This window comes from Schistocerca cancellata, chromosome 9 (genome assembly GCF_023864275.1).
Source record: "Schistocerca cancellata isolate TAMUIC-IGC-003103 chromosome 9, iqSchCanc2.1, whole genome shotgun sequence".
Taxonomy (NCBI): Eukaryota; Metazoa; Arthropoda; class Insecta; order Orthoptera; family Acrididae; genus Schistocerca; species Schistocerca cancellata.
Window position 1 is genome coordinate 118,359,089 of NC_064634.1, and position 20,033 is coordinate 118,379,121.

Below are 20,033 nucleotides of genomic sequence, written 5' to 3' on the forward strand. Positions count from 1 at the left end.
TCTTTGTTGTTTATTCATTGTCCCCAATTATTTGGATTCTTGTATTAGCATAGATCTTTTGAACTACCTGTACAATGTGTACTGGTATACCTCTTATTATTAAAATTTCCCACATTAGCTATCTATTTACTTTATCAAAAGCCTTTACATTACCGCCGAAAAGTATGTGCGTTTTTTTATGGAATTCCTTATGTTTTTCTATAATTTGCTGTAGCATAAATATGTTGTCCGTACAGCTTCTCCCCTTTCTGAATCCATTTTGCTCTTCTGACAACAGGCAGTCCATTATGGGTTATAGTCTGTCGGGTATTATTCTACCATAGATCTTATACTCTGTATTTAATAGTGATATGCCTCTATAATTTTCTGGTTTTTCTCTGTCTCCTTTTTTAAATATTGGTTTTATAAGTGAGATCTTCCATTATTTTGGTATTTCCTTTGTTATCCAGCAAAGATTCAAAAATCTGAGGAACCTTTTTTAAATGCTACTGAAGAATATTTTATTAGTCTGCTGTTAATGCCTTCACTTCCTTCTCCATTTGGGTTATTTATATGTCAGAGAGCATATTCTAATTCTTGGAATCCAAGATGATTTTGTTTTGTTTCAAGATCTTCATCATTTTCTGTGCTCATTTCATGAGTCCACATTTCCTTGTAATAATGCAGCCAGTCTTTTTTCTTTGTTACATTGATATCTGCAACATCCTTTTCGCTGTTATAATGTCTTACCATTTTATATGCAAGTATTTGTCTCCCATGGACATCATTTTCGGTCCTGGCAACAAAGTTATCCCAACCGTCTTGATGGAGCTTCCTGCTTACTTTTTTCATTTCTGCTATGTGCTTCTTGCATGTTTCATTATTCTCCTGAGTTGGGTGTTGTAGATTTTTTTATATAGTTTTCCCTTTATTTCAACAGCCTCCTCAATTTCTTTTGTCCAAATTATGTGGCCTTTTTCCTCTTCCTGTGTTTCGTTTTACATAAGGCTTTAATGGCCGCAGTTCTAAGTATTTTCTTAATTTGTTCCCACTCATTTTAAATATTCTCTGATTCTGGAACTGTGTCCAATAATGTGTCTAAGCGTCTTTGATAAAGATTCTTGATTGACTCCTGTTCTAGTAAGTAGACTTTATATACCTTCCTTGGTTATTCTGGGGATTTTTTATGTGTTTTACGCCATCTCTGTTTTAGGGCAACTTTTACTTGTAGCAGGAAGTGGTCTGTGTTTATGTCGTACCCTCTATATACACGCACATCCTGAAACAAAACAGCTGTTTCTTGGTTTGTTACGAAGTAGTTAATTGTGGTTCTAAATCCTCTGGCAGCACATGTGTATTTGTGTATGTCTTTGTGTTTAAAGAAAGAGTTTGATATTCTGAAGATGTGTAAAGTTTCAAAATCTCTTAACAGGGTTCCATTGCTGTTGACTGTAGTCTCTCCAGAATAGCCAACTATATTATCTATTCTTTCCCTTCATGTTCTTGCATTGCAGTCTCCGCCAGTTACAATATAGTCATTGTTATTTGTCCTATCTAGTGTTTTCTGTAGATCTTCGTAGAAGATCTCGCTTTCTTTCGTCCTCCCTTCCTCTGGGGCATACACTGCTATACAGATCAGATTTCCCCTAGAAATCTTACATCTTATGCTGCATATCCGCTCGTTTATCCATGCATAGCTTATCAATCTGTTTGTCCATTTTTTATTATGGCAACCCCAGCCTGTGCTCTTTGGCTTTGTTCTACTCCACTGTTTATCATAGTATAATTTCCTATATCTTTAGTTCCTTTTATTTTCTTTTTAGTTTCTGTGATAAATACTATATCACAACTCCACTCTTCTAATATTTTATGTAGGTCTCCTTCCTTTGTCGATATCCCTCTGACGTTCCTTGTTATTAAGTTGACATGATCCGCTATGCCAAAATCTTCAACCAATTTCCTTTTCCGGTTCGCCGTATTCTTTTCCGTTCGGGTTTTCGTATGTAGCTTGCCAGTAACTTTTTATTTGGCCTGGCCGCCTTACGGGGGCTGTGCATGTATAGTTTGATAGTGAAGCTGTCACTTCAAGGCCCTCAAACGTGCCTGAATTTCTTGCTACTGTCGGCATAGCCATTGACGGCATATTTACAGTATGAACATTTGACGCACCAAATAACTGCTTAAGCTAATCAATTCAAAGAGTGTAAAGGTTCACAAGTTTCTCCAATAGAGAGTCTTTCAGCATCGTAAAACGCTTACCCTCTGCCTCTAAAATAAGTCAAAAGGATTAATCATGCATGTATGCCTTGTCATTCCCCGAATTTCAATTACGTTGGAAGCGGTCGCTGGCGCCTGGGAACTTGTCCCGATGTTCTCAAATGAGGTCCGCAGCTCCGGCGCTGATGGACGTTTTTACTTAATTTACATGTTTACGAGTTTCTGTCTGCCCTTCCTGCGCCCTGAGAGGCGAGCAGGTACATTATGAGTCTCGTCTGGCAGAGAGGGGTCAGTCTGAAAATAACGCATTAGGGTAGGTCTCCTTCTTTCCTCCTAAGGCCATCAACTGAAGGAACCAGACTGAGTAATTCTAGGTACTAATTAAAAGGCCGTCGAAGCTAAAATTCATGCTCACTTTAAAACATGTCCTGAGTGGCGTTTCATGAAAAAGAGTAAAAATTTACAAATTCTTGAACGATTATTAATCATTGCTACAGACGATTAGAGAGAACCTCCACCTCCACAAGCCCACACAGCATTCGATATATTGTCCGGTATTCTCATTCACTCATCGGTGATGATAACAGTTTTCCTAGATAAGATTCACACATAATACTTCCTCGTGATAGATAAACCTTTGTCTTTACAGGAAATTAAATGTGCTACCAGGGACTCCTTTCAGTCATATGTTTAAGGACGCAAGCTACTTTGTCGGCTCCATATTACGTGAAAATCAGTATTTGTTTCTAACACTATCTCTTTTGCAAGTGTTTTACTATTCTGCAGTTTATCATAGTTAATGCACAATACTTTCGAAACAATCTGCAAGTATTTTGAACAGTTAATGACATATTGGTCCTTATAATAAACAATAATTGTAAATCTGATAATAATAGTAAGATGTTCTGAAATGCCTTCAAATTCGGGTAGTTTGCATATGAAGGATACGAAATTTTACCAGATACGTATATCGTGTCGGCTAATACGCTAGAGCTATTTAATTCCGCACTTTAAGTACATTAACCACAATAATTTATTGTATGTTATACACTCCTGGAAACTGAAATAAGAACACCGTGAATTCATTGTCCCAGGAAGGGGAAACTTTATTGACACATTCCTGGGGTCAGATACATCACATGATCACACTGACAGAACCACAGGCACATAGACACAGGCAACAGAGCATGCACAATGTCGGCACTAGTACAGTGTATATCCACCTTTCGCAGCAATGCAGGCTGCTATTCTCCCATGGGGACGATCGTAGAGATGCTGAATGTAGTCCTGTGGAACGGCTTGCCATGCCATTTCCACCTGGCGCCTCAGTTGGACCAGCGTTCGTGCTGGACGTGCAGACCGCGTGAGACGACGCTTCATCCAGTCCCAAACATGCTCAATGGGGGACAGATCCGGAGATCTTGCTGGCCAGGGTAGTTGACTTACACCTTCTAGAGCACGTTGGGTGGCACGGGATACATGCGGACGTGCATTGTCCTGTTGGAACAGCAAGTTCCCTTGCCGGTCTAGGAATGGTAGAAAGATGGGTTCGATGACGGTTTGGATGTACCGTGCATTATTCAGTGTCCCCTCGACGATCACCAGTGGTGTACGGCCAGTGTAGGAGATCGCTCCCCACACCATGATGCCGGGTGTTGGCCCTGTGTGCCTCTGTCGTATGCAGTCCTGATTGTGGCGCTCACCTGCACGGCGCCAAACACGCATACGACCATCATTGGCACCAAGGCAGAAGCGACCCTCATCGCTGAAGATGACACGTCTCCATTCGTCCCTCCATTCACGCCTGTCGCGACACCACTGGAGGCGGGCTGCACGATGTTGGGGCGTGAGCGGAAGACGGCCTAACGGTGTGCGGGACCGTAGCCCAGCTTCATGGAGACGGTTGCGAATGGTCCTCGCCGATACCCCAGGAGCAACAGTGTCCCTAATTTGCTGGGAAGTGGCGGTGCGGTCCCCTACGGCACTGCGTAGGATCCTACGGTCTTGGCGTGCATCCGTGCGTCGCTGCGGTCCGGTCCCAGGTCGACGGGCACGTGCACCTTCCGCCGACCACTGGCGACAACATCGATGTACTGTGGAGACCTCACGCCCCACGTGTTGAGCAATTCGGCGGTACGTCCACCCGGCCTCCCGCATGCCCACTATACGCCCTCGCTCAAAGTCCGTCAACTGCACATACGGTTCACGTCCACGCTGTCGCGGCATGCTACCAGTGTTAAAGACTGCGATGGAGCTCCGTATGCCACGGCAAACTGGCTGACACTGACGGCGGCGGTGCACAAATGCTGCGCAGCTAGCGCCATTCGACGGCCAACACCGCGGTTCCTGGTGCGTCCGCTGTGCCGTGCGTGTGATCATTGCTTGTACAGCCCTCTCGCAGTGTCCGGAGCAAGTATGGTGGGTCTGACACACCGGTGTCAATGTGTTCTTTTTTCCATTTCCAGGAGTGTATTTTAATGCTTAGAACTTTCCCTAACAAAAACTCTCTAGAGTTAATTGCAGCTGCAGTAAGTTTAAATATACTATACATGTATAGACAAAGGTAAATCACAGAAAAGAAGTTATGGAAATGTTTCATAAACTTGAGGAGGTATGTGTACCTAAATTCTGAAAAATACAGCTTGAGGGAAATTGCAAATTAAGATGTGAGCTATATTAAATTAAACTTGAGAGAATTACTGAAGCTATCTCTTCATTCAACTGTATATCTTCACTTTCAAGCCTCCTCTTGGCGTTCCCTTTAGAACGTATAGATTCTTTGGTGAAAGTGTGAACACACAGTTCAGCAAAAAGAAATTAAATTTCATTTTGTAACATGAGGGCAGTACGAAAATAAATACATTTTATATAAATGAGTATAGAAATGGTTAAAGGAAATGACATCTGCCTAACAGTAGAATTATACATTTAATTCATTGTTATGTGCAAAATTCTAGGGGATATTGTGGCATAATTTCATAATCAGTAACAAATTATCTAAGCATCCTATTTGGTAAAGGAAGTGGTGAAATGCAAACAATATGGTAGTACAGATTACATGAAAGTAATTGAACAAAAAAGTAGTTGGATGGGTTTAGTATCCACTACGTTAGCATCACTGCCAATAAAAAAATCTGAGTGATCGGGTGAGCTATGTGGCAATCCTTCTCCTGAAAAACTGATATATAGGTTCCTGTCAGTAACATGAACTGCTTTTTTTATGAACTAGTTACCCTTGAATTTTACTTTATCGGATTTCTGATATGTGGCATTGTTAGCATTTACTACACACTAATGAACATCTAGACTCACAAAAATCTGTAGTACTTAGGCATCAAACATTCAGTAGGAACAAAAGCTTCACCAAATATAAAATTAACAGAAGCAAAGGGATCGTTTACAGATGGCAGAAACAAGCAGTGCTATCCATGTACACGTATTATCTCAGATAGAGTCACTGGAAGCGAGAATTTTACACTACTGGAGTTCTGTAATTTAAATAATGGTGGCATGGTAGCGTACCGACAGCGACTACAAAAATTTGACATGTAGCGGTCATTTTTCTTTATAAACGCATTAAAGGGAAAGAGAATAAAATTTAATGGTTCAAATGGCTCTGAGCACTATGGGCTTAACTGCTAAGGTGATCAGTCCCCTAGAACTGAGAACTACTCATACCTAACTAACCTAAGGACATCACACACATCCATGCCCGAGGCAGGATTCGAACCTGCGACCGTAGCGGTCGCGCGGCTCCAGACTGTTGCGCCTAGAAAATAAAATTTAATAAAGTTATATAAAAATTTCGATTTTTCCATCCTTCAAAGGTTAACCGTTTCATATCGTAACTCAAGAGTACCTTATAGTTTTACACACTCTATAGAATACTCTCCTTTTATTTTGCGCGAATTTTCCCTATCGACGTGGATTGTCATTTTTCTTTATACTCTTGTTGGAAAAAGAGGATTAAACTGATCGTATTGTACAATTTAATGTCTGTGTCTATCGCTTTTACAAGATTTAAAGATGTTTAGGATCGTGTACACATTGCAAACTGATCAGAGTTGTGTCTTGTACGCAAATGCGTCTGTGGTGTACAGTTCTCTGTCTGATGGGATTGCCTGTGGGAATAGAGACTCAGATCCATGTGTGAAACCCTGTCTAGGCCGTGACGTAAGCACGGAAGTGGCCTACGGTACTCCGTCATTCTCCTGTTACATGGCGAAGGAAATCCGTTGAATTATAACAGTTTCATCCGCTAAAAATATACTTAGTGCTTTCCGATCATCAAGGAGTCGTCTTATCCGCAACCTGTTAGAATGGAGGAGCTTCACACAATATGATTTGATGGTGTGTCTTCCGGGTAACTGAGAAGAGCTCTTGTGCAATGTAGTGTAATAGTATTTGACTAGTAACCCCCCCCCCCACCAAACACCGATTATTTAAAGAATCCAACTCCTATGTATAGAGCAGCTTCAAGCGTCTGATTACTTTACAAATGAGTTAATGTGTTAAACATTTGACATTAAGGAACCCTTTACGGTTGAAGACGTAAGGCAGCTAGATTTTTACGCATCTTTACGTTTTTAACATCATATCTTCTTAGCTAAATGTTTTCCAATGATGTAATTGTAGAGGTACAGGTGATGGAAAAAATATGCCATCATCAAAATCGCAATACATTACAGTTCCCAATAAAGTTGGAATTCAGAACAACTTCTATTTGTCTCGGAACGAATAAATACAATTCTCTATAGTTTTTAACGGAATCTTATGTTATTCTTCCCTGAAAACTGGTAATGTTGGTGGATAGTGATCACTCATCTTTCTCTCCGAAGTATACCGTAATAAAATTGAGATCTCGTGTCTTTGGTGACCAGGGAAGATTACACGCTTCACCCTCGTGCTCACGAAAGAGGTCCTGAACGGTGAAAGCTATGTGAACAGGGACATAGTCATTGGGTAACACTGGATGGAGCTGATCAGCCAGACTGGTCGCATAATCTTTGGCAGTTATGCGAGCTTACAGAGTAGCCAAGGGGTCGAAGAAATACAACGATATGGTTGCTCAAATCACCAAAGATCTCCATACCATGCTTCACTCTTGGGACGTCAACTCGGCCAAAATTTAGGAACGGTGTGCAAAAGGACCACCGAATCAAATCACATTTTTCCGTTTGTCCGTAGTCTAGTTTTTTTAGCTTCGGCTCTGAGTTTTTTTTTTTTGTTACGGAAATGAGTATCATTGAAGACTGATTAACGAATTTCAGTTCGCCCGGCAATTCCTCCCCGCTTATGAAACTCTTAGATTGGTTACGGAAGCACCCATCGTACGAGTACTAACAGTTTGTCCACACGAATTCACTTAACACCGACAGAATGCACTCACAACTACACTGAAAACTGTTCTGACCACGCATGACAGTTGCAACGTGTGAGGACATTGCACACTGCATGCGAGATGATATATCTGGCCGTTACCGGGAACACTGACTACTACAGCCACAAGTTTTCCCTACTGGGTATGTGGGATAGCGTCACTGGGGAAATAGACTTGGTGCAGGAACTGCCATACCAGAATTCCTACCTGTGTTTCCTGCTTATCACGAAGTGATGCTGTAGCCTATCAGGCATGAGATATGTTTTTTCAGTTGCAGGTACAGCAGTTTTGAATTGATTTCAAGTCGTTTCCTTACATTGGTTTCATTCCCGCTTTTTCATTTCAGTGAGTTCAGTTCACGGTTTTATTCATTCTTACTAGTTTTTTCCTTAAGTTGTTCTTCAGAAGTCACCCAAAATTTCCCTGCACTTTTAAAAATGTTCTTGTGTGGTAACATTGCTTGACAGAGAGTAAAAACATTCCTTATATCTATCGAAATTACTTCTTACTTATTTTAGTAGAGTGTACTGTGCGAGTGGTTGGCTTTCCTGTTGTTAGTTATTCGTACCAACTGAAGTTTTCAAATTATCAGAAGCAACTCCTCTTTTCAACATTTAATTTTTGTAATGATGTGTTCCATGAAGCGTAGCTGATGTTCAAATCTTTCACTTTACTGTCCAGTAACGAGTATCTTTGTAACAACAGCTGCGAAAGCTGCATGTTTTGTGTACTGTTTCGTAATCTTGTTACACTTTCTTCATTCTGAACTTTTTTCACCAGCTGCGACACAGTCGCGTATATGAACAGTGATCCAATACTGTCAAATGTTTTTTATTCCAGTCTTCGATCAGAATATCAATTCTTTTGACGATGACCGGTTTGAGTCAGTAATGTCCATCCTCAGATCTTTTCTACACCATGTCCTAAAGTGATAAGGCCGTAATGGCATCGTCAAGACATATAAACATTACGGCCTTATAAATTTGGGACATGGCGTAGAAAAGATCTGAGGATGGTCATTACTGACTGAAACCGCTCATCGTCAAAAGAATTGGTATTGTAATCAACGACTGGAATAAAAAACATCTGAACTTTTTGTTTTTTATATCGTCTTTGTTTCGATTATTTTTTCATCTACACTTAATAATTATACACTACATCTTTTGCTGTCTGTTTTTTTAATGTATTTCAGTGTTTGCCCATCTTCGCTACCTCCTCCCGCGACTGCTATTTGCAGCGCCAGGTTAACTGTTCGTGGATACCGTAGCCTATGTTTCATATGTGTTGCTGTTGTGGTCTTCAGTCTGAACACCGGTTGATGCAGCTCTCCAAGCCAGTCTATCCTGAAAACCCTCATCATCTCTGAGTAGGACAGTAAACTCAACTCATTTCAGTCTGCGTACAGTAAACAAGCTTTCGTCTCCCTCACCTCCACCACTTTTTTTCACTATCAAATTGACGATTTCCTGTTTCTTCAGGATGTGTCCTGTCAACCGAACCCCTCTTTTGGTTAAATTGTGTCATAAATTCCTTTTTTCTCCATTTCCACTCAGAACCTCTTCGTTTGTTATTCGATCTATCCGTTTAACCTTCAGCAGTCTTTTGTAACCCCACATTTCAGTACTTTCTGTCCTCCTCGTGGTGGAACTGCTGTTAGTCCGCGTTTCACTTCTGTGCAAAGCTACACTCCAGAAAAATACTATCAGAAAAGCCTTTTAACTCCTAAATTTGTACTCGATGTGAACAAAATGCTTTCTTTCCGGGATGATTTTCTTGATGTAGTCAGTCTTCATTTTATATCATCTCTACTTTGGACATAAGCAGCTATGCTATTGCTCAAATAGCAAAACCCATCCACAGCTTTTAGTTTCTCATTTAGTAATCTAATTCTCTCTCCATCACCTGATTTTATTAGTTTACACTCATTACCTTTGTTTTGCTTTTGCTGACGTTCATACTACAAACTCTTTACAAGGCATTATTAATTCTTCCCAACTTTTCTTCCAAATCCTTCGCTGACTCTGATAGAATTACAATATCATTGTGAAACCTTAAAACTTTTATTCCTTCTTCATGAGCTTTAATGCCCTTACTAAATTATTCCTTGATTTCCTTAACTCCGTGGTCAATCTACAGATTTAATAACGTGGGGGATTGGTTACAACCCTGTCTCATTGCCTTCTCAACTATAGTTTCCCATCCATGTCGTTCGACTCTTATAATTGCAGTCTGAATCCTATACAGTTTGTAAATAATCTTTCGCTTCCTCTACTTTATCAGTGTTATCTTCAGAATTTCAAAGTATGTAGCCCTGTCAATATTGTCCCACATACGTATGCCCTTTTTTGGAAGTGTCCTCGGTAAACTTCTTTCCTCACCTATTATTTTTACTAATTCTTTATTTATTACTTATCTGCCTACTTAATTTTTAACATTTACCGAGAGCAGTGCATTGCACGTGTTCCAGTTTGTGCCTCTCCTGATTTTCACGTAGCCTATTTTTCAGTTCCAGCAACTTCATCGACAGTTCCATCTCTGTATTTGGTATCGATGTAGTTCCTGGATTGAAGAACGTTTTCTTTCTTGATTTGGCTGTACTACGCAGTTTGGATCAGTAACCAATAATTATTGTCACAGATATAGGTTTTGGTCTTTATAATCGGTTGAACAGTCAGAGATAGGATCGGGGGCAGACAGAGAAGTTCTGCGCACGACTGGGCGGGCGTGGTAGATCGTGGTGAGGATGGAGAGCAGTGGCAGTCTAGCTAAATAATATTAACCAGTCAGTCACTTTATTACAACCCACGCAGCTACGCTCTGAAGCTGCAGTGTGGTGACCTTGCCTGTCTGGGAGTATGGCACAGTAGCCTCATGTGGCGCAGTGATCGCTGGCGACCAGCCTGTGGGCTCTTACGTATGTATGCGCCCCGGAATGCTGACGCCTGTGACCAGCTAGCAGCACGTGACGCACTTATGTGTACCCCGCTGCTCCTTGTTACAAGTCTCGTCTGTACGAATAGTGATGCAAGGCACCATGGCGGCTGCCTCAGTGTCAAAAGAGAGCAGTTATATCAACCCGGTCATGACCCGCTGCCCCCTACGCAGGGATCGGGCTGCTGCTGGAGTGAGCTGAGAAGTGGCCCACCAGTGGAGAGGCACCAGGCTCCAGAAGCGGTGCTTGATGCAAGAAGATGGTGCAACGCTGGTGGCTGACTAGGTTAATGGTGGCTGCTTGCTGACCCAGCAGTGCCTGCCGTAGCCCCCTTTTCGTTGTAGGTTTGCCAGTCTGAGATTATCTCTGCTAAATATTTACACGAGATACCGGCTCACTTGTGGTGATGTACCACTTCTTCTCGCGTTCCTGACATTTCTGTCGCCCATCGGCGGAGAAATCGGATGGTGTGTTCTGTAAGATACCTGTTTTATCGCTGCGCTGGCAGGTTTACGGTGGCTGCCCGGTATGTCTCACAATATGACATCGTAACAGGCATGTCGACTTCCTGCACTCGCCGGATGTCTATGGCTTATAGCAGTTCTGCACTACTAAGCTACAGGTAGCATAGAGCACTCGATAGAACCGTAGTTTTGTAGAACAGTGTACTTGCTATTGGGCCTGTCCATGTGTTAGCGAGTGACTTTTGCTGCTGCAGACCTCCGCGAGGACTTCCGACCGGAGCCGAAGGACACCCGAGTAGCCGCGGGAGAGGCAGCGTTGCTGGAGTGCGGCCCACCCAAGGGGCTGCCGGAACCAGCGCTCATCTGGAGAAGGGACGGGCAGCCGCTGGACCTGCGCGCATCCACCAGGTCAGTACGCTGGCCGCCACTGTGCAACGTTATGATCTCCAAATGCCATATGACTCAAAGGTACTGATACCCGTTCCTAGATTTACAAGGGGATCCACCATAGATCGGTCTCTGACAACGTGAAAAATCAGAATGGTGAAAGTAACGGGACACCTGTTTTGGCTCAGGGGCCGCCACTCTGTAGTTCCCTAGAAAATGACACGCCACTTCTCTAGTCCGCTCTCGCGGCAAATATGTGAAAGTGTGGCCTTAGCCGCAGCGCTACAGACTTGCTTCGTTTCACGACAATCGAGCGGACTGGTCAAGTAGCGTAGAAAGTTTTACCGTCATGTTCTCGGAAACTACAGGATATCGGCACCTAAACCAAAACAGATGTCCCATTAATTTCATCCTGCGAAGTTTAGATTGTGTTAGAGAACGACGTATGGGGTGTTCCCGGCGTTAGAGAAGGTTCTGACGATGTTGAGTGCAATATGCTTTTCGAAACTCTGAAGGCAGCCGTGAAACAGTGCAGAGAACGAAAGGTTCCACACATCTTGCTCACAAATCAGACTGCAATTATAAGGGTCAAAGAACATGAAAGGGAAGCAGCTGATAACAAGGAAATGAGACACGATTGTAGGCTTTCCCACATGTTACTCACTTTCTCCACTGAGCTAGCTATAATGATATCCGAGGAGTAATTTGGAATTAGTATGAAAGTTTAAGGAGAAGAAGTACAGAACTTTGAGGTCTGCTGCTGATACTGTCATTCTACCAGAGATGGGAAGGAACCTATAAGAGCAGTTGACCGGAATGGATGCTGTCTCGAAAAGAGGTTATAAAAGAACATAAAAAAACTAGTCGAATTATTTCAGGCGATGTTGAGACAATTACTGTAGGGAACGGGACACTAAAAGTAATAGATAAGTTTTGCTATTTCAGCAGCAAAGTAACTGATAACGGCCGAAGTAGAGGAAGTGTGAAATGCCAACTAGAAGTTGCAAGAAACGCATTTCTGAAACAGAGAAACCTGTTAACACCTAATTTGAATTTAAATCTTGTGAAGTCTTATCTGAAGGAACTTTTCTATAGCATAGCATTGTACGGAAGTGAAACGTGGGAATTAAGAAGTTCAGGCAATATGAGAATCGAAGATTTTGAAATATGGTGCTACAGAAAAATAATGGAGATTTTGGGTAGATCGAGCTATGAAGAGGTACTGAGCCTAACTGGGGAAAAAAGAAATTAATCTCATAGCTTGAGTTGAGAGGGATACATTTTGAGACATCAAAGGATCACAAATTTACACTACTGGCAATTAAAATAGCTACACCAATAAAAAATGTAGATGATAAACGGGTATTCATTGGACAAATATATTATACTAGAACTGACATGAGATTACATTTTCACGCAATTTGGGTGCATAGATCCTGAGAAATCAGTACACAGAAAAACCACCTCTGACCGAAATAACGACCTTGATACGCCTGGGCATTGAGTCAAACAAACCATGGATGGCCTGTACAGCTACAACTGCCCATGCAGCTTCAACACGATACCACAGTTCATCAAGAGTAGTGACTGGCGTATTGTGACGAGCCAGTTGCTCGGCCATCATTGACCAGACGTTTTCAGTTGGTGAGAGATCTGCAGAATGTGCTGGCCAGGGCAGCAGTTGAACATTTTCTGTATCCAGAAAGGCCCGTACTGGACCTGCAACATGTGGTCGTACGTTATCCTGCTGAAATGTAGGATTTCGCAGGGATCGAATGAAGGGTAGAGCCAAAGGACGTAAAACATCTGAAATGTAACGTCCACTGTTCAAAGTGCCGTCAATGCAAACAAGAGGTGACCGATACGTGTAACCAATGGCACCCCATACCATCAAGCCGGCTGATACGCGAGTATGGCGATGACGAATACACGCTTCCAATGTGCCTTCACCGCGATGTCGTCAAACACGGATGCGACCATCATGATGCTGTAAACAGAACCTGGATTTATCCGAAAAAATGACGTTTTGCCACTCGTGCACCCAGGTTCGTCGATAAGTACACCATCGCAGGCGCTCCTGTCTGTGATGCAACGTCAGGGGTAACCGCAGCCATAGTCTCCGAGCTGATAGTCCATGCTGCTGCAAAAGTCGTCGAACTGTTCGTGCAGATGGTTGTTGTCTTGCAAACGTCCCCATCTGTTCACTCAGGGATCGAGAAGAGGCTGCACTATCCGTTACAGCCATGCGGATAAGATGCCTGTCATCTCGACTGCTAGTGATACGAAGCCGTTGCGATCCCGCACGGCGTTCCGTATTACCCTCATGAACCCGCCGATGCCACATTCTGCTAATAGTCATTGTATCTCGACCAACGAGGGCAGCATTGTCGCGATACGATATACCGCAATCGCGGTAGGCTACAGTCCGACCTTTATCAAAGTCGGATTCGTGATGGTACGCATGTCTCCTCCTTACACGATGCATCACAACTACGTTTCACCAGGTAACGCCGGTCAACTGCTGTGTGTGTATGAGAAATCGGTTGGAAACTTTCCTCATGTCAGCACGTTGTAGGTGTCGCCACCGCCGCCAACCTTGTGAGAATGCTCTGAAAAGCTAATCATTTGCATATCACAACATCTTCTTCCTGTCGGTTAAATTTCGCGTCTGTAGCACGTCATCTTCGTGGTTTAGCAATTTTAATGGCCAGTAGTGTAGTACAGTGGGCAAGTTTGTGTGTGTGTGTGTGTGTGTGTGTGTGTGTGTGTGTGTGTGTGTGTGTGTGTGTGTAGGGGGGGGGGGGCGGTAAAAATCGTAGAAGTAGACCAGGAGATGAATACAGTAAGCATATTCAGGAAGACGTGGGCTGCTGAGATGAAGAGGCTTGTATAGGATAGAGTAGCATGGAGAGCTGTATCAAACCAGTCTTCGGAATGAAGACCACAACGATAACACCCTATGACATTTTCCCACTGGCAGACACGTCCAGGTGTACAGGTGTGTGTGGGCTAGTGGATGCGATGCCACTTGTGCTGCCGGTAACGGTGAGTTCTCTGTTCGTGTTCCAGGCTCCGCCTGGTGGACGGAGGGAACCTGCTCATCTCCGACGTCCGTCAGGCAGACGAGGGCCAGTACCAGTGCGCGGCGCAGAACATGGCGGGCTCCAGGGAGTCCAAAGTCGCCAAGCTCACCGTCAACGGTAAGGCCGCGCTGGGCTCTCAAGCTAGGAATACGTCCACCATTCCAAATATTCCTTTCCTGTGTCGATGAATGTCACAGTAGGACGGAGATTTATATAATATTCATCAACAAAGGTTCTCTGTGCTTCTCCATAAGCCAAAAGAGTTTTATTGCCTGTTTTCAGAATTTTAACGTAACCCATGATTGCACCCATACTTATAATAAGTACTATAGATCAGGGGAACAAGTTTCGAAACATTAACATCGAATACAAGTTTAAGAGCTAAGAGTTTTTTTATAAGTGTTTATCTGGAGTCTTTTATGGAACTGTCGTGCGTACAGTGTGCTGTACAGACGAGAAGAGTATAGAACGGTCTTTCGTGGTGGCACTGTCATATCTATTCAAGGTAAACCTCGGGCTTTCGATGATTACCTCCCTCGTCTTCGTCAGGAGCAACTACCTGTCAAATCTACTGCTGTGGTGGCCTTACGTAGAACAAAGACGGCGTCTGATAGGTAAATTTTATGAAATGACGGAAGGAATGACTATGTTGTTTCTAGCAATGGCCAATTTTTTTATGGAACATTTTCAGGAACGTACATTAAATTTGGCTCTAATTCGTCTGTATTGAAACATCCCCTTAGAAAAATTAGTGAATTACTGTGCCGGAAAACCTCTTACGTTATTTGATTTTCAAACAGCTGAGCAAAACTGAACGTACTCAGACCTTTCTCTCTTTACTTACTCTGATCATCACTAAACTGACACACAATATTTTTTTAGCGCAACGCTATCTGACTTCCAGTAATCCCTACAAAAGAATGGCCCTGACTAACAATAACCTATACCTTTCACAAATAACTTACCTCATAAAAATCTTCGTTACTCGAACAACTGCAATACAGCGAGCGCCACTACTGCCAGCTAAATAATAGATTCTAACTACTGAAGGCACTAACTACTGATAGGCATACTTAGCAAATGAAAGATTTTGATAGACAACAAACAATGTATTTACCTTAATAGTGTTCAAAAGTCAATATATATATATATATATATATATATATATATATATATATATATATATATATATATATATATATATATATATATATATATATACGAGGGCTGTTCAGAAAGTAAGCTCCGATTGATCGCGAAATGGAAACGACTATGATAATCCGATAACTCTTTGCACAGATGTGTTGGGCAGTGTCTCTAGTATGACCCTAGATAGCATCACGTCACTCCTCTCATTTCTGAGCTCACAGTGATCGCGTAAAGTTGTCTAGAGAATAGTGTCTCCCGCCAAGTACGAGGACCTGGTGAGAAATTTCGCCTGAAGCTATACAGCCAACATTACATAACTGTCGTGCAGTTTCTTCTACAAGGCAATATTCTCAGCCGCATTCTGAAGGGGCAATGAAGATGCTCCTGCATCGTTTTCAATTGGAAATGTTTGACTACCCACAATACAGCCCGTAATTGACTCCCCCTGCGTTTCATTTCTGCTCACATGAACCGCTGGCTATGAATACAACATTTTGGCACAGAAAACGAGCTGTAGGCCAGCGTAGAGAATTGGCGGAAATCACTGGCGGCTGTCTTTTATGATGAGGGTATTGGAAAGTTTGTACTACGCTACGACAAATGTCTTAGTCAGAACGGCAACTACGTAGAGAAGTAGCTGGATGGTGTAGCTAACTGTTAAAAATAAAACATTTCTAATTTTCACTGTGGTTCCCATTTCGCGATCAATCGGAGCTTACTTTCTGAACAGCCCTCGTATATATATATATATATATATATAATCAGTTCATGACATCCAGTCTTATAAATTTCCTTTTTCTGACGGACACACGTCCAGATCGTTCGCTCTCAAAATTCTGCCATCTCCCCACATCCACCACTGCTGGCGGCTTACCTCCAACTGCACAACTCTATGCGCTGTTCACATCCAACTGCCCAACAGTAAAATAGCGAATATTTCAACAATGCCAACCAGCCACAGACTTCACACAGCACAGTCAGTGATTTTCATACAGAGCGCTACGTGGTGTTACCAACATAAAAACCTAAACAGTCCACTTACAGTATTCATTTTATTGTTATGTTGACGACACGCATATGGTCTGGACTTACGGCATAAAAATTCTTGAGCACTCTCTGGAACATATGAACAGTATGTACCGAAAGATCCAGTTCACCTTCGAGACAGAAAAAGAAGGAAGAATGCTATTTTCAGATGTTTTGCTACAGCGAAAGTCGGATGGACGTCTCGGCCATTCAGTGTACTGCTAGCCGACGCACACTGCTTTAGATCTTAGCGCTCAGAGTTTTCATCATCCAGTCCAGAAGAGATGCACTGTTGAACAGAGCAAAGACCGTTTCTGACGAGGGCCACTTGGTTTCCTAAATTAATCAAATGACGTGTGTTCCGAAAGAACGGCTTTGGGTCACGTGATATGAAGTCAGCGTTCTCCAAGGTAAGGAATCGGTAAAATATTGAAAATTCACGTGAACAGCCACCAGTTTCACTCCTTCCCTTCTGCGTCGCTACGCCCAGAAAAATAGGCGGATTCCTGGGAAGACGAGGTATCAGATCTATCTTCCGACCTCCTAAGAGGATAAAATAGGTTATGCTCTGCTGAGGACAGTTTCGGCCTCAGGATTTGTGGGATTTGTAACATCCCTTGTGAGAGTGGAAGCAGTTACATCGTTTCCTACCGCTGTGCAGAAATCAATGGCATATTAAAAACTGAGAACTGGTGAAATCTGCAGTTACGGAGCACAGCCTCACAGACATAAAATACTGCTTGACGACATGAAATCTTTGTCCTACTAGGACTCGGTAATTAAAGAGGCTGCAGAAATAAGAAGTGTGAGACAGCGGATATAATCATAGCAGTGCATAAAAGCGCGATCTAGATCCAAAGAAAAGTCAGCGATATTCGTCGCAATGTTGACGCTACGGCGGGAACGGTGCCACCACCAGATCAGACGTTGACACCATCTGCAATAGCATGACGTAATTACCGATCAATCAGAAGCCTTCTTTGGGCTATAATAAGGTCGCCGCAGCTGCAGTTTTGACAGTCAGTTGCTCCTGACGGAGACGCTGGAGGTAATCGTCGAACGCTGGAGATATTTCCTTAATTGACGTGGCAAGAAGTCCGAGAATGTAGCCCAAGATATTAGAAGCTTTCAAAATGTGGAACAAGGAAGCGCTGGAAATGAGGTGGGAAAGTCGAGTAACTGGAAGAAGTGCTGATTCTAACAGAAAAGAAATGAACTTTGTGGCAGGACTTGGCTAAAAGAATTGACAGGGTGACGGAATACATCCCGAATGAAGAAACGAGAAGTGAGACACGGTGAATAGTGTAGGACAGGAAAAAGGATTCGTATGGACGGAGGTAGGAGTAGTAAACCACATTAGAGGAGGTTTTGGAAGGATAGACTAGCACACGGACCTGCACATAACCATCCATTAGTCTGACGAACTACACTACTGGCAATTAAAATTGCTACACCAAGAAGAAATGCAAATGATAAACGGGTATTCATTGGACAAATATATTATACTAGAGTTGACATGTGATTACATTTTTACGCAATTTGAGTGCATAGATCCTGAGAAATCAGTACCCGGAACAACCAACTCTGGTCGTAATAACAACCTTGATACGCCTGGGCATTGAGTCAAACAGAACTTGGATGGCGTTTACAGGTACAGCTACCCATGCAGCTTCAACACGATACCACAGTTCATCAAGAGTAGTGACTGGCGTATTATGACGAGCCAGTTGCTTGGCCACCATTGACCAGACGTTTTCAATAGGTGATAGATCTGGAGAATGTGCTAGCCACGACTGCAGTCGAACATTTTCTGTATCAGAAATGCCCGTACAGGACCTGCAACATGCGGTCGTGCATTATCCTGCTGAAATGTAGGGTTTCGCAGGGATCGAATGAAGGGTAGAGCCACGGGTCGTAACACATCTGAAATGTAACGTCCACTGTTCAAAGTGCCGTCAATGCGAGCAAGAGGAGACCGAGACGTGTAACCAATGGCACCCCATACCATCACGCCGGCTGATACGCCAGTATGGCGATGACGAATACACGCTTCCAATGTGCGTTCACCGCGATGTCGCCAAACACGGATGCGACCATCATGATGCTGTGAACAGAACCTGGATTCATCCGAAAAAATTACGTTTTGCCATTCGTGCACCCAGGTTCGTCGTTGAGTACACCATCGCAGGCGCTCCTGTCTGTGATGCAGCGTCAAGGGTAGCCGCAGCCATGGTCTCCGAGCTGATAGTCCATGCTGCTGCAAACGTCGTTGAACTGTTCGTGCAGATGGTTGTCGTGTTGCAAACGTCCCCATCTGTTGACTCAAGGATCGAGACGTGGCTGCACGATCCGTTACAGCCATGCGGATAAGATGCCTGTCATCTCGACTGCTAGTGATGCGAGGCCGTTGGGATCCAGCACGGCGTTCCGTATTACCCTCCTGAACCCACCGATTCCATATTCTGCTAACAGTAATTGGATCTCGACCAACGCGATCAGCAATGTCACGATACGATAAACCGCAATCGCGATAGGCTACAATCCGACCTTTATCACAGTCGGAAACGTGATGGTACGCATTTCTCCTCCTTACACGAGGCATCACAACAACGTTTCACCAGGCAACGCCGGTCAACTGCTGTTTGTGTATGGGAAATCGGTTGGAAACTTTCCTCATGTCAGTACGTTGTAGGTGTCGCCACCGGCGCCATCCTTGTGTGAATGCTCTGAAAAGCTAATTATTTGCATATCGCAGCATATTCTTCCTGTCGGTTAAATTTCGCGTCTGTAGCACGTCATCTTCGTGGTGTAGCAATTTTAATGGCCAGTAGTGTATAAAATAATATGCTCTCTCAGTTAGCTTTTCTCGTAGACAAAAGGACTGATATGCTGTTTTCCAAAGCAAGGGTTGTCTTGTCTCATCACTTCAGCTAACATCTGAAGATAATAGGAAACGCGATCTGAGGAGATGCTTCGTGACGAAAATCAAGTCAGAGAATGTTCAACTGTAGCTCTAATGTAGACATTATGGATTACACGTCAGTGTTTGTGATGGATGGATATATTTAAAATTGTAGGTCTCGAAACAGCGTTTTCATCAAGGCCCTTTCTCAAGATCGCGGTGTGGTTGATATTTTGATGTATGTGTAGTTACTGATATTAATACGAAAAGCAAAGGTCGTGTAATTACAGCCGCAGTCATAAAAATTTCAGATACAGTTTTCAGCCTATCTATTTATACCGTTTTCATATATTAATAGTGTTGTTAAAACAGTGAATGGCATTAAGATGGCTGGTGGATTGCGACAATAATAAGATGAGCCGGCCACTTGGTTGTGACGTTGTCTATTTGTTGTACAAAAATGGTATTTTGTCATCTTCAAACTTTGAGCTCCAGAACTGCAGAAACAAATACT

General features: G+C 42.9%; 1 protein-coding gene across 1 annotated transcript in view; it reads left to right on the forward strand.

Annotated features, from left to right (window-relative positions):
- The window catches only part of LOC126101219 (roundabout homolog 2-like), a 348,383-nt gene that overhangs the window by 166,840 nt on the left and 161,510 nt on the right, over nt 1-20,033 (forward strand). Inside the window, exons 3-4 of the mRNA XM_049911911.1 lie at nt 11,227-11,380; nt 14,429-14,559. Coding sequence (XP_049767868.1) covers nt 11,227-11,380; nt 14,429-14,559 — 285 coding nt within the window. The remainder of the gene's footprint in view (nt 1-11,226; nt 11,381-14,428; nt 14,560-20,033) is intronic.